The 13,212-nt window shown below is 43.5% G+C and overlaps 1 protein-coding gene across 2 annotated transcripts in view; it reads left to right on the forward strand.

Annotated features, from left to right (window-relative positions):
- The first annotated feature begins 291 nt into the window (after positions 1–291).
- The window catches only part of ZSWIM6 (zinc finger SWIM-type containing 6), a 113,855-nt gene continuing 100,934 nt past the window's right edge, over positions 292–13,212 (forward strand). For both annotated transcript variants that reach the window (XM_085212581.1, XM_085212583.1), the window contains exon 1: positions 292–833. In XM_085212581.1, the coding sequence (XP_085068707.1) occupies positions 332–833 (502 nt within the window). In that variant the 5' untranslated portion in view covers positions 292–331. The remainder of the gene's footprint in view (positions 834–13,212) is intronic.

The following is a 13,212-nucleotide window of genomic DNA, read 5'->3' on the forward strand; positions in this document are numbered from 1 at the left end:
CCCACAGCGCGTGACGCCACTAGGCGGGCTGGGGAGCGACTCGGCGTCCTCCCGCCGCCGGCTGTATATGTGTATATGTGGGAAGGGACGGGGGGAGTGGCGGCGCACACCTTCCCACCGCGAGCCGCGCTCGGGCCGTTCTATTTATGTTTGTGGCCGCGATTTGCATACGGCACCACCCCCTGCCGTCCGTGGATGGGCAACGGGACACGCCCTTCTTGCTGTATAAGGAGAAAAGGGCGGGGACTCGGGGCTGGCGGCTGCTCTTGCCTTCCTGGTGCCGTTTATAGGGTACAGCCACTTCCGCTGTCTGCTTAGAAGCGGCGCGATCATGGCGGAGCGCGGTCAGCTCCCTCCTCCCGCGAAGCGCCTCTGCTGCAGACCCGGCTACGGCTCGGGCTGCAGGCCGGGCGGGCGGGTGGGCGGCGCCGGCCCCGGCAGCGGAGCGCTCTGCGCCGGCCCCAGCTCTGCGGCCGCCGCCGCCGCCCTTGGGCTGCTGCCGCTGGGCAAGACGCAGAGCCCCGAATCCCTGCTGGATATCGCGGCTCGCAAGGTGGCGGAGAAGTGGCCCTTCCAGCGGGTGGAGGAGCGGTTCGAGCGGATCCCGGAGCCGGTGCAGCGCAGAATCGTCTACTGGTCCTTCCCCCGCAGTGAGAGGGAGATCTGCATGTACTCCTCCTTCAACACCGGCAGCGAGGACCCCGCCGCCGCTCCCGTGGGGACCGCCGCCGCGCCCGGCGGGGCCGCGGACGCCGCCGACGAGAACCGTCTGCCCTTCCGCAGGGGCATCGCGCTGCTCGACGGCGGCTGCGTCGATAACGTCCTGCAAGTCGGTGAGTCACCGGGCGCGACGCCGGGCTCGTGTCAGTACCGCTCCCCCATCCCCTAAGTCCTTTCTCCTGGTGTGGGCTTCGCAGTCCCTCGGCGGGGGAGGGTTGCCCCGGCCCGGCGGGGAGCCCCGGCCCGGCGCTGTCCCTTTAACTCTCGCTACCGGTAATCCGGAGCGTGTAATCCCGCTTGGGTCTGCCCCCTCCCAGCGCCCACCCCCGGTAATCCGGGTCACCGCCGTACCCCGGGCCACAATGGGGAGGAGGTGCCCCCCGCGCACACACCTCCCCGGTGGAAATGAATCAGCAGAAGGCGGCCCTCGGGGGTGGTGTGTGTGTGTGTGTGTGTGTGGTGGTGTTGGGGGGGGCTGGGGATGCGGCGTGCTCGGAAATAAAGAAATAAAAGCGAATGCCAGAGCCTGGTTTGAGGGAGGAGGAGGAAGGGGGAGAGCGGCGAACAAAGGCATTTCTAGGGCAGCGGCGAGCCGCAGGGAGGGGGCGAGATCCGCAGCGTGGGGGGGGGGGGGAGCGGGTGGGGGGCACGGGGCCGTGACAGCGAGGAGTGTGTGTGCGGGGGGGCCGCGCTTCCTCCCGCTGGAACAATGCTCCCTCCTCTCCCTCCTCTGCGTTTAAAGGGCTGCGGGGCTCGGTGCTCCCCTCCTGCGGGGGGGACGCGTCTCGCCCCGCCTCCCCTCCGCGGACGCCCCCGTGGTGGGGCGAGGTGCCCCTCGTCCGCGCGTGAGATCCAGAACTTCCACGCGGGGCGTGGGGTCTGCTTTGTAGCTGGGCACTTTGTTCTCGTTTTCGTGTTTATCTCCCACCTTTTAAAGGGAAAGCTAGACAAAAGGATCTTGCTCGATATTCTAATTGTTATTATTTTTTTCTGTGTAAAAACGTATCTGTCTTTAATATTTCCCCCACGGTGCATCCTGTCCCGAGCCTTTTGTTCACTCCACTTGCGCTCCTCTTTCTGGCCATTTATTTTTGCTGCTGCTGCTCCCAGCCTCACTGCCTTTCTCAGAGCTGAACTCAAGACAATTTTTTTTTAAAATCTAATTAACTTTCGTGTAAGTTTCATCATTTGACTTTCTCTACTTTCCAAAGGTTGAGATGTGGCTGTAGCTCCTTGGGACTGGCAGAACCAGAAGCAGAGCTCTTTTAGTTGGGTTGGCTGCACTGAGATTTTATTTTATTTTTTTTCCCTTCTGCTTGCACTTGATTCTGTTTGCAAGCGATGAGGAATGACAGGAGTGCGCATAGGGAGGGTTTCTTGGATGATTACATTTAAGCCAGGAATTCACTGTGAAAATAAAGCCAAGGGGCGATAAATAAAAGATGCAATCTTCTCCAGGAGACAGACACCCAGCGTGGGCTTCGCCGTGCTTGCTTTCAGTGACAGAACGGGGCCTCAGAGAGGAGTTGTGAAAGGAAAAAGTAACTTGTTGTATAGCTCCTGAAGGGGAGGGGCATTGAGTAATGTTGGCAAGGGTCAATGCGAAGAGAGAAAATATGCATAAATACAACTGAAGTGTTGACTGCTGCTTCTGGAGCCCTTAAACACGTCCCAGACAAATGCTGAAAATACAGTTGTGTTGTGTTTTTTTTCCAGCCTTCTACTGGAAAGCTGTGCTCCAGCAGTGTTGGAGCTGTTGATGGTGAGTGTCTCAGTACTCTGGCAGCACCATGGTTGGGCCCGAAGCTTGGGTAGGGCTCTGTTGGATGCAGAGCTCTCATGCAAAGCTGGTGCTGCGACTGCTGCTGGGCTGAAGAGTGTGACTGAGCCCTGGGTCAGGACCAGTTCTGTGTGACGTGATGGGGTGCTGCCTTGGGAGATCTCTGATGGGTCTGTGCAAGCAGCGATTGGTGGCCTTACAAACGTGAACTTGTGTTCTGTGCAGTGTGAGTAATGGAAACTCTGCGAATGTTTACTGTTGCGCTGTGGAAAAGTGCGGGTGTTGGACAAAGTGCGTTTTATTATTTATCAACCCTAACAGCCTTACTTGTTGTAGTGATGATCACTATAAGGGAATGCAGATCTGGTTAGTGAGGGAGAGGCACGAACTTCGCTTCGGTAGTTAAATGGACTTAAATGCTTCTGGAGCCTACATTTCTTAATCTAGCCTGGAGTGAACACTTGGCAATCTCTTCACAGCAGCTCATTTCAAGTACTAGAATTTCAAAATCCTTGTGTCTACATGCTGCTAAAAATTTTCACATGCTCCCGTGTCATCCTCCCCACTTCTGTCTCACATATGTCATGAAAAGAGCAAAAGGGGCCAACACATCAGGGATTTGTGATCCGATGTTGGGCTGATGAGAGACCCTGTGAGTGGTGTTGGCCTGGCAGGATAATTAGCATCACTTAGTTCTGAAAGACTTCTCTCCAGAGAAACTGGCTTAAAAATTCTGCATGCGCCTAAGTTATTGATGTTTTTTATAGCTTATTTTGGTATGTTTCAACTAAACATAAAGGGTTTTCTTTTTTTAAAAAAAAAGAGAATGTAGATTTCTGGAACAAACCTTTTCACCTGTATAATTTAGTTTTTCTACTATATGTGTTTCATTTATTTCAAACCAGGTATTTTTAGTAAAGATTGCAGGCTAAGCATGAAAGCACTTTGAGGAAATACAACAATCTGGGAGAGAAATTAGAAGTTGACTGTGGTTCGTTTGGCGTTTGCATGAAGATGCCAGGAGTGAGGAGACAGTTTTAGCTGGTAGAGTGTATATTTGGTTCCTGAGGTTTGTCCTGAATTAGTGTACAGCCCTGCCTTGTCGTCACAGCGGTGTCTGTCAAGGTTGGGAAGAGCCTCAATAGCACTGTTGACCTGGTGAGAGCCCTTAATGCAGCTATTCTAGACACAGGGAAAAAAGCCACCCTGTGCTCTGGTAGGATGACTTTCTGCTTTGGGAAGGGCAAATGATGCCTTTACTGCAGTGGCGGGAAGCCGTGCTGCTGTATCTGCGTCCACATTAGAGACACTTGAAGTGGTTTCTTGATACGTCACTTGAAGTACTCCTAGAATGTCTTTGTCTGTCTTTAATTTGAGGTTGGTTTGTCTTTGCTGCTTAGAACTTGCTTGCTCATACAGGTCTCCCTTTAAGGTGTTGTAGTCTTTTCCACAGTAGCATAGGGCTTTGTAATCATGGTAGTCATGCCTCTAGGTATGAATGGCAGAAGAGTGAGTTGGAGGGAAGAAACTTCCAAGGGGAGGAAAATAATGTATAGAATTAATTGATGGGCACTTACCACAGCACTGGAATGTAATATTCATGTTGTGAACTGGGAAACTACCTTGTCTGGGAAGAGTGTTCAGCTGGAGTGATGTTGGTATGGAGTGGCAGATGTAGTTTTCTGAAGTCCCCCAGTGAAAGATGTTCAGGGGGATGCTACCAAAAATACTGTGTTTGATTTCAGGAAAAAAAAATGAAGAAAACAAAACAAGTGAAGCTTCTCAAATGTAAAATAATAGTTGGAACTTCCTGGATGTTTCTCTATCTGGTTCGTAAATGAAATTAGGACTTGTGACTTTTTTCGTAATTTTCTCTTAATGCGAAGTGTTTATCTTTTGACTTGGTTGCTTTCATCATCGACTGTTACAGAAGAGCTACAAGTTGGTGGTTGCTTTCAAAACCAGGAGAAACCATCATTCTAGGAAGAGAAAGCCTTATAAGATCCCGTTGGTAGCTGCTCTAATTCTGTCTGAATGCGATATTGTAAAGAATCAGATATACATGTATAGTAATCAGCAACTTTCTGCTCCTTCTGGTGGATGATGATCCCAGATAATAATTTTTTCATTCTTCCTGGCCATCTTTGCCCAAAATAGTGTGGAATTATAAGACAAGTGCAATGTCTTTTCTTCCAAGATCTAATTATTTGAGTAACAACAGTACAATGTGAAACACCTTTCTGTTGATTAAAATCACACCAGGTATTTTGTTAGAAATCTGGCACAGGTATTTGTGCTATGCATTGAAATATACCTTTTAGCAGACATGTTGATTTTCACTAATGCCTACAATGTACGTTGTTGACAAAACATATGTGACACATGGATTTAGCTTTTTTCTAAATAAAGCAATATTAAATTAAGAAATGAAGCTAAGGCTGTTATTTGTGAATGTAGGCACTGTGTTCTGCGTTAACTTCTTGGAGTCCTGGTGTGTCTGGTGACCTTTGTCCAAGGGGAGAATGTTGTGCTGAGGCTCTTCTCCTGGAAGAGGCAGTTTATCTACTGACATGACACAGAAACAGGCATGGTTTCTTCAGCAACCAGCCCAGTGTTGGGGTTTGGTTAGGAACGTATGACTAAAACAAGTAATCTAGAATTTGTTAATACAATATTGTGGTAAGGTAGTAAGCAAATGATGTCTTGCTGGGCTTCTGAATATTCTTCTTGAATAGCAACCGAGACCACTAGGATTTTGCAAAAATACCTTCAGTGATTACGATTTGAATTAGCTTCAAGAAATAAGTACCAATATTTCCAGCTTTGGAGAGACAAGTAAACTCATTTTAAAATATTTCTTCCTGAAAGAGAGACAGCTGAATGTATTCCAGTTTCGTTGTTAGATTTGGAATGCAGTGTATTAGTTAGGGAACACACAAACTATTTTCAGTGAGTAGACATGTGTATTCTGATGGACTATCCTTGACATTGAAGAATTTCTCTGGAAACTTCTTAAAAATAAATATAATAAAGTGGGGTTGGGGGGAGGGGAAGGGGGAGAATTATATTAAAAAAAAAAAACAACAAAACAACCCTTTCTTTTAAGACTAGATTAATAAACATGGAAAACTTAGTCAGCTCCTGCCTTTTTTGAGTCTTTCTAAAAATATCTAATCTAAATTTCAAGAGAAACTAAGCGTTTTTCAGTGATTACAAGAAGCAGGAATAAAAGCCTTATCCAGGCACATCCAGCCCAAGGCCCGGTCCAGCTGGCTCTGCATCCCAGCTGCTGCCCAGTGGTTCAGCATGGCCCTCGGCATGCACCCACCGCTTCCCCGCAGCCAAATGTCAGTGCGCGATGATTTGCAATTCCATTTTCAGTTGACATAAATACACAAACTGGGCATTTTCAAATGGAGTGTGCAAAGTTGCAACCAGACATTCAACGCAAAGGTTTGACCGTGTCTCTTTACTTTTGTAAGCCCTCTCTTACCGTAGAGAAGCACTCCGTGCTTCACAATCAGCCTTATTCATGTTATCACTTTCAGGCAGCACGTACCTTTGGGGACAGCTGTTGTCATGGATGAAGCACTGAAGTAACATTACACCAAAAATCATGGACAGACACCTTGAGAGCTCACAAAGACTTGCAGGCATTGCCACTGAATTAGTGATCAATGAGTTAGTTTCTCACAAACAGGGTCACGCATCCCACTCATTCTGGGTTTTTGTTGCTCTCCTTTTTTGCTTTAATATCCTAATATTTTAAAAATATTATAGATTGAGATAGGTTTTGTTACTTATATACATGAACTACATTATATATTTTGTGAGGGCTGCTCCAAATTAATGACTGGTCTTTTATTATATTGACCTACAGTGTCAGAGGCAAATGTTGGTGCTACGGTGATAGGAGTTGAACCTTCCCACCAATATTCAATTCCTTGTTGTTGCTGTGTGACAGATGGCAACAGAGGGGCACACTCTGACAGTGTGGCATCTGACATGGAACTGTGTATGAAGCACACAGTATGAAGTGTGTCATTGAATGCCTCCAAGAGGAAAAAAATGGCACTAGTTGACATTCATCGATGCTTGCTGAACATTCCTGGAGACCAGAAAGTGGATCTGAGCACCCTGAGGTGGCATGTGGTGCGTTTCGGAAGTGGTGACAGTGACAGAGGGGCTCATTTGCTGGTGCAGATTTTGACAAGCATGGCATATTAGCTCTTGTTCATCACTGGAGAAAATGCACAACTAATGATGGTGACTGTTTTGTAGCTGGGAATTTGCTCTATCAAATGGCATTATTGTGCTCTGAAGCTGGTGCAATTTCCATGAAAATATATAGGAGGCATTATTTTTGGAGCATCCTTTGTCTTTGCAGCGTGAAATTTTTCACTGGATGTGGTCCAGATAAGCCAGAAGATTGGACACTAATACCTTGTAGAGTCTTTCTATGTAATTACAAATAGTACGATAAGTTTGTAATAAGACAATGTCTTTACTGCGCTAGAATTTAGTAAATTGCTTCTGTTTAAAATTTGTAAAACAGCAAAAAACCACTCTTCTATGAAAAAAGTTTTATATTTGGCTTGACGTAACAACTTGCTATTATTCATTCTTTTGTCAGATTTCATGTTTCTCAGGTTTCTTATTTACCCCCCTAATTTCAAGGCTTTCCTCACTTGGGTGAAAACAATTTCCATTTTTAAAACTTGCTTTAAGTTTAAGAAAGTGATTCCATCTCTGTGTACAGTTAGATGTTTTGGTATGTAGCAGTTCTTGAATTTGAGCCAGTTGTCATGCCAGCAACTGATGCTTTCTCTGTCTGTCTCTGTGCTTTCGGAGATGAACGATTAATTAGAAGTGAAATTTGTGTATAAGGGTAGGCTGAAGCTGTTTAAAAGTCAGCCTTGGACAAGTTGGTTTTCCTTAACAATTGCTAGGTAATTGGTGAGTTTTGCCATAACGTTTGCTGTTCTTCTTTTTTTTTTTTTAACCTGTTAAAATTAAAACCTTACATAAGACTCTGAAGTTCTAATTAAAACCTACTTAGTGAAAAGTAGCATATAATCATATACAGCAGTCCTTACCAGTAAAGGTTAAAGTATGTTGGGTGATACCCTGAAAGATGTATCTGCATGGGTTCAGTTTTCATGTCAGCTGCTGTTTTGGTAATTTAATTCTTCAAATCCTAAAGTTTTGTAGTAATGTGACAAAATATTAGTGCAAAGCTATGGTAATACAAGAAGGCAGCTGACACCCTTTCACTTATTTTTTCTTTAGTTGATTTTCTTTGGGGATTAGATAGGAGAACTTCCTGCATCTTGAAAAGAAAAATAAAAGAAGGACAGAACTATTTTAACTGACAAAAGCTATTCTAGTTTATGAATCTGCCTGTCTGTCATAGGAAATAATGTGAAATGTTACAAAGCTTTCATGTGCAACGATGGTACAGATTTAATGTGAATTCTGATTGCCTGGAATGCAGTCAGCCTGACAGCATGTGAATACTTGAGCACTGTCCAATAACTGCACTTGTGCTGGGAGAGCTGTCTCCTTGAACTTCCAGTTTTTCCTCATGGTTCACTATCTAAAGCTACCTATGAGAAATGCTTCTCTTAGCTGGATGTGCACACAGCATTTGACATGGCTTTATAGCCTTCTGTGACCTGGATCACTAGTAATGTTGGCTGGGGCTGTGTGCTGGTTTGCATTCTCCTCCTGGCTACATGGCAATTACCATGATTTAGTGCTGCCCTTGCAGTGCATTGCTGTACTGGCTTCTGACGAGGCAACCATATGCACTCAGCCTTTGTTGCCTTGACCCCACTGTTAAACACTAGGATGTCTGGAAAGCTTGTAATATAAGTCACTATCTTAGAATAGTTGCTCTGTTGTTTGTTTGTTTGTTTGCTTGTTTTTATTCTGCAGTTGTGTAAACAGATGAGGGAGCCTTCTAAAAGTAAGGAGAGTGAAGAGCATAGGGTTGAGTCAGAACTGATAAAAGGCCTGCTACAGAAGCTTAGTGGCCATACTAAAGAAGCCTTCAGATTTGACAAAATTGCTGAATGGAACTGTCTCCCAGTATAGGCTTCTTACCTATACTTCATTAAGCCTTTCTGAAAATTGAAAAACAAAATGTGAAAGAGGGGCATCTTTAACTGTTTTTAAAGCATATTTTAAGGTGTTTGCGATGTGCACCATTGCGCTTTAAAAAGACCTTTATCTTTTCTTTCCCTCTAACTCTTTCCTCCTTGTTGCAAATGAGAGCATTTGACAGTCTTGAGATATCTGGGAATTTTTGCTTTGGAAATGCATTGGCAGTGGCTGAGAAGGTCTGACGTTAATTGAGAGGATGCAGCAAAACCTGTCAGTAAGTTTAAATTCATGCTAGTAGAGCTAGCTGATCAGATAAATCGAAAGCTCACTTACTGAATTAATGTGCTAAAAATTCATGTGGCTTACGTCCTGCTTTATTTAACAATCTGTCTGTTTACATAAGTCATCTTTCATTGTTAGTGGGTGTCAGACCTCTAAAGTGCTATGGGACTGGAAAAATAAGCGTGGAAAAGTGTCACAATAGGAAGAAAGTTAACAAAAGTAGGCGTTAATATATCTTTATTGAATCTGTTTGACTTTATTTTTTTTTCTTCCAAGAGCTAATTATTTTCAAACGATCATTTTAAAGGCTGGGAGAATCAAATGTTGCATAGCCATATGACTTCTAAGAAATGAGACACTTTGTTGTACGCAAGCCAAGTTTTGCTGCTAACTGGTTACTGACAGCCGGTAGTAATGCAAATACAGTGCAGGAACTGTGCAGCTGACTACAATGTTTAATTTATACTGACTAATGAAATAAAGAACATTTGACCATTGAGACACTTAAGATTGAATAAACTGTTTTATAAAGTGTGAGACAAATTTACAGTCTGTAATACAGTAGAGGGTCAAGTTGGCATGTACTGATTTTTGTATTTCTAAATTTTGTGGGTTTTGGTGATAGAATTTTACTAGCATTGACTCTTTCGGGCTTATTTCCATATGCTTCAAGTTTGACTTTTTTTTTTTTTTTTAATACTAATGGCCCTTGTTTTTTGTCTTGGTACCTGTGTTCAGCTATATGTTCAGCTCAGTGGCTGTGGAAGGCCTCTCTGTCAAATCAGCTTCTAGCTTACCCTTGTCAAGAGCATCTGGTGAGTTTTATTAATACTTGGTTTCTACAATGAGCTTTAATGCTTAGATCAGTCTGAAGTTCAGAGTGTCACGCAATCTTCAGTGATGGTGTACGGGATTGTTAGTTTGTGGAAAATATAAGCAACTGCACCTAGTGTGGTCTTAGGATGTCATATACTTAGTGACCAGTCACTTGTGCCACTTAGCTGTAGTCTTGACCATGGAATAAGGACAGATAGAATGTCTGTGTTAATAATCTACTAACAAAAATGTCAATCAATAGTCATCCTGAATTTGTCTAGAAAACATGAGAAGTTTTGTAGAGCTTTATAGTAAGCAATTCATTACTTGCACAGCAGCGGTTGCCTCAGTGAAGCACTTGCTTTCCTGCTTATGTTTGTGGAGTACAATGCATCATTTGGAAAGTTGAAAACTAGTGTTAGTAAAACACTTTTTTGTGTATTTACACAGCTGACCTTGGTGACCACATTAAGTGTGACTTTGTGCTTCAGGACAACTCTGCTGAGCATGGTGATTCTGAAAGCTCAAGAACAGGGAAAATCAGTAGCCTAAATGAATTGTTTAACATATTAGCTATGTGCAGGAAACCTGGAATGCTTTTCTTCTGTTATGACCAATGACAACTGTGCCAGCTGGCTGTATTGTTGATGTACATGCAGAATGACTGTCAGTTCTGCCATTGATTTAAGGTGTAAGCTGAAACCTTGCCAACTGACTGTTAGCATCTCATGGTTAAAATAGTAGTAATATTCTGTATCTATGTCTGGATTTAGAGTAGCTGTTCTGCATAGAAGCATGAAAATTCAATTCTAGTTCTAGAACAGGAGGCTAACAAAATGTGTAACTGTGGTTTTAAATTTTTAGCTTTTCATTATTGCAAGTCATGATCTGTGAGGTAACAGTCACGCAGCTTTCCTGGTCAAACCTAAATGCAGGAAATAATAGAGATGACTTCAGCTGAATATGCTACTAATGTCTGAATGATAGACAGTGACTAGAAATAGGACTTGATGTAACAGATGCCTTGGCAGTCTGATTAGATAAGGAAACTGAGATAACTTGATTAGTGCTATTTAGAAGTTTTAGAAGCAGGTACTGCTTAGTTTTACTGATTTTCTGTGACAAAACTTTACATTTATGTACATTATCTTGGCAATAATTAAAGTCTTAATTTTTAAATAGTTACATACATGATAAATATAAGTGGCTGCTTGTTGGCAGGCGTGAATAACTGTTTAGGAGTAAACAAGAGTTCAACTCATTGGGTAAGATATACTTGAAGACAAGAGGGGTAGTAAGATGCTGAGTTGACCTTTATAGATAAGAGGCTAGGAAGAAAAGTGAGGACGTGATGACTTCTCAGATATGTAGAGGTCAAAGACTCTGCAGATTTCTGAAGAGGTGTGTTTAATGAGGTTATAGTCTGAATGACTGGCTTCTCCCTCTTTATTATCTGCTTTCAGAGGGTTTTAGTGAAGGCACGAATGGATAGATTTCTCCATTATGAAAACTTTGTTTTGTACAACAGGCTAGCAATCTAACAGCTATCTTGTAGATTTTGAAACTGCAAAAATATTTAAAGCTATGAAGTGAACGGTGGCTTGTTCTGCCCTCTCCCTTTCTTACATCCTAATTTCAGTTTTAGAAATTCAGCGTATCTGACATTATTTTTCAGAAAGTGCTGACTTTTTTGTTAAATAGAAGGTTATTTGTCAGACTGCACTTTGTCAAAGCAGAAGCTATTTCTGTTATGTCTTCTTGGAGACTCCATCATCAGTGATTAAAAAAAAAAACTTTTTATGCAAGCGATAAACAGATTTATTCATGGAGTTAAATATGCATTGATTAACTCATGTTACAAATTAATCTTGTTTTATTTTAAGATATAGTCAAATTTTGTCTTAATTGTCTTAGTTCTAATCAATAGGCAATAAGTAGCATAATTTTAAACCATTCTCTTCTGGAAAAAGTCCAAGTGTTTGTTTTCATATCCTTTCTTTTTCTGCAAAATAGTAAATTGTTGTGGTACCCAGAGTTGCGAACAACTGAGTTTTACTTTTGGGACCGTATCTTGTGCTGACACAGGGATAAAAACTGGGGATGCACTGAAGAAAGGATAGGATTCTGGTGACAAGTGTTGCATGGGCTTGTTAGGCAATTCTTTAGACAGAGGTACGAAGAGGAAGGAGAAGAACTGGCTATGTTGGTACAGCCTGAAGCTATAAGCGCTAGAAATTGTTAGGGATGGGAGATACATGTAAGCACTGGAAATGTAGGGGTAATATGAGCATTGTAATCTTAATAGCAAAGAGATTCAGTTTTGTGGGATAGAGTTTATTAAAAGGGAGGATTTGTATATGCACCAGGGATCAAGGAAGGGTGCTGATGTCAGAAAACTGAAGACTCTCAGAGTGGAGAGTAACCTTGAGAGGACTGAGATGGCAATAAGATCAAAGCAGCTACTCCCTGATTACTCAAAGTATGGAATGATAGCTAGTGAAATGTTAGGCAGGATTAAATGGGAAAAATATGAATCATGGACTTGCACTTCAGTGAATCCCTGACTGTTATGAGGTCCATCTTCCCCTCCCTACTTGAATAACAAAAGGAAGTCAACTAGTAGAGATAAAGTATTGAGAAACATCTACTGAAAGGAGGAAGCAGAGGAGGATGACTGTGCAGTGAGACTCTAAGCTGTGATTTTAGGAAGTAAAAGGAGAACCACAGAAGCCAGTAAAGGTCAAAAGTGCCAGGAAAGGAGTCTTCTGCTTATGGAGATGCAGAAAAGTGAAGCAGTCCAAGTCCTGATATGCATTCAAAAAAACCTCCAGTGGAGACCTGAATGAGAGCTGTTCCAGTGAGGGGACACTCTGCTGGAACCAGTAAAGACTTGACGGTAGAACCACATTCCTGACGACGACTCAACACAATTATTTGGCCATGAGAAAGAGAAGGCAGGGATGTGGGGAAGGTGGCAGTTTGGGTTAACGTGAGCATCTCAGGTAGAAGTTACATGGATAAATGAAGTAGGATAAATCAGCAGCATAAGAGTGAAGAAGTCTGTATAGCAAGGCACGGCGTGCATGGAGATTTATAGGTAGGCATGGGGGGGATTGCCTGTAGCTGTGTTTTGTGCCAGACCAGCCTTCCCAATGGCCCCAGTGGAGAAATGTGTGTCCTAAGCCTGAGTGTGGGTAGCAAGGTGTGAGGGAATAGGGAAAGAAGTGGAAGTAGGTCCCCATATCTTGTGCTTGGCTGCTGCCAGGTGATGCTGCTGTGAAGGGTGTGCTTGCAGTGAGGACCAGACAAGGAAATGCTACTGAGGTGGACTGTGACTTGGTCTTCACTGAGTGTCTTGTTGCAAGCAGTGCGAGCTGACTCAGTGCAGGCTGGAGGAACCTCTGACCCACCTGCCTCAGCCCCTGCAGGGCTTGGCGCTGCCGCACGCTGCTCACAGCTTCTTCCAGGCTTTTAGTCAGATGTCTTTCCCACAGAATTTGTATGTATCT

The sequence above is a fragment of the Meleagris gallopavo genome, chromosome Z (genome assembly GCF_905368555.1).
Source record: "Meleagris gallopavo chromosome Z, MGAL_WU_HG_1.1, whole genome shotgun sequence".
Taxonomy (NCBI): Eukaryota; Metazoa; Chordata; class Aves; order Galliformes; family Phasianidae; genus Meleagris; species Meleagris gallopavo.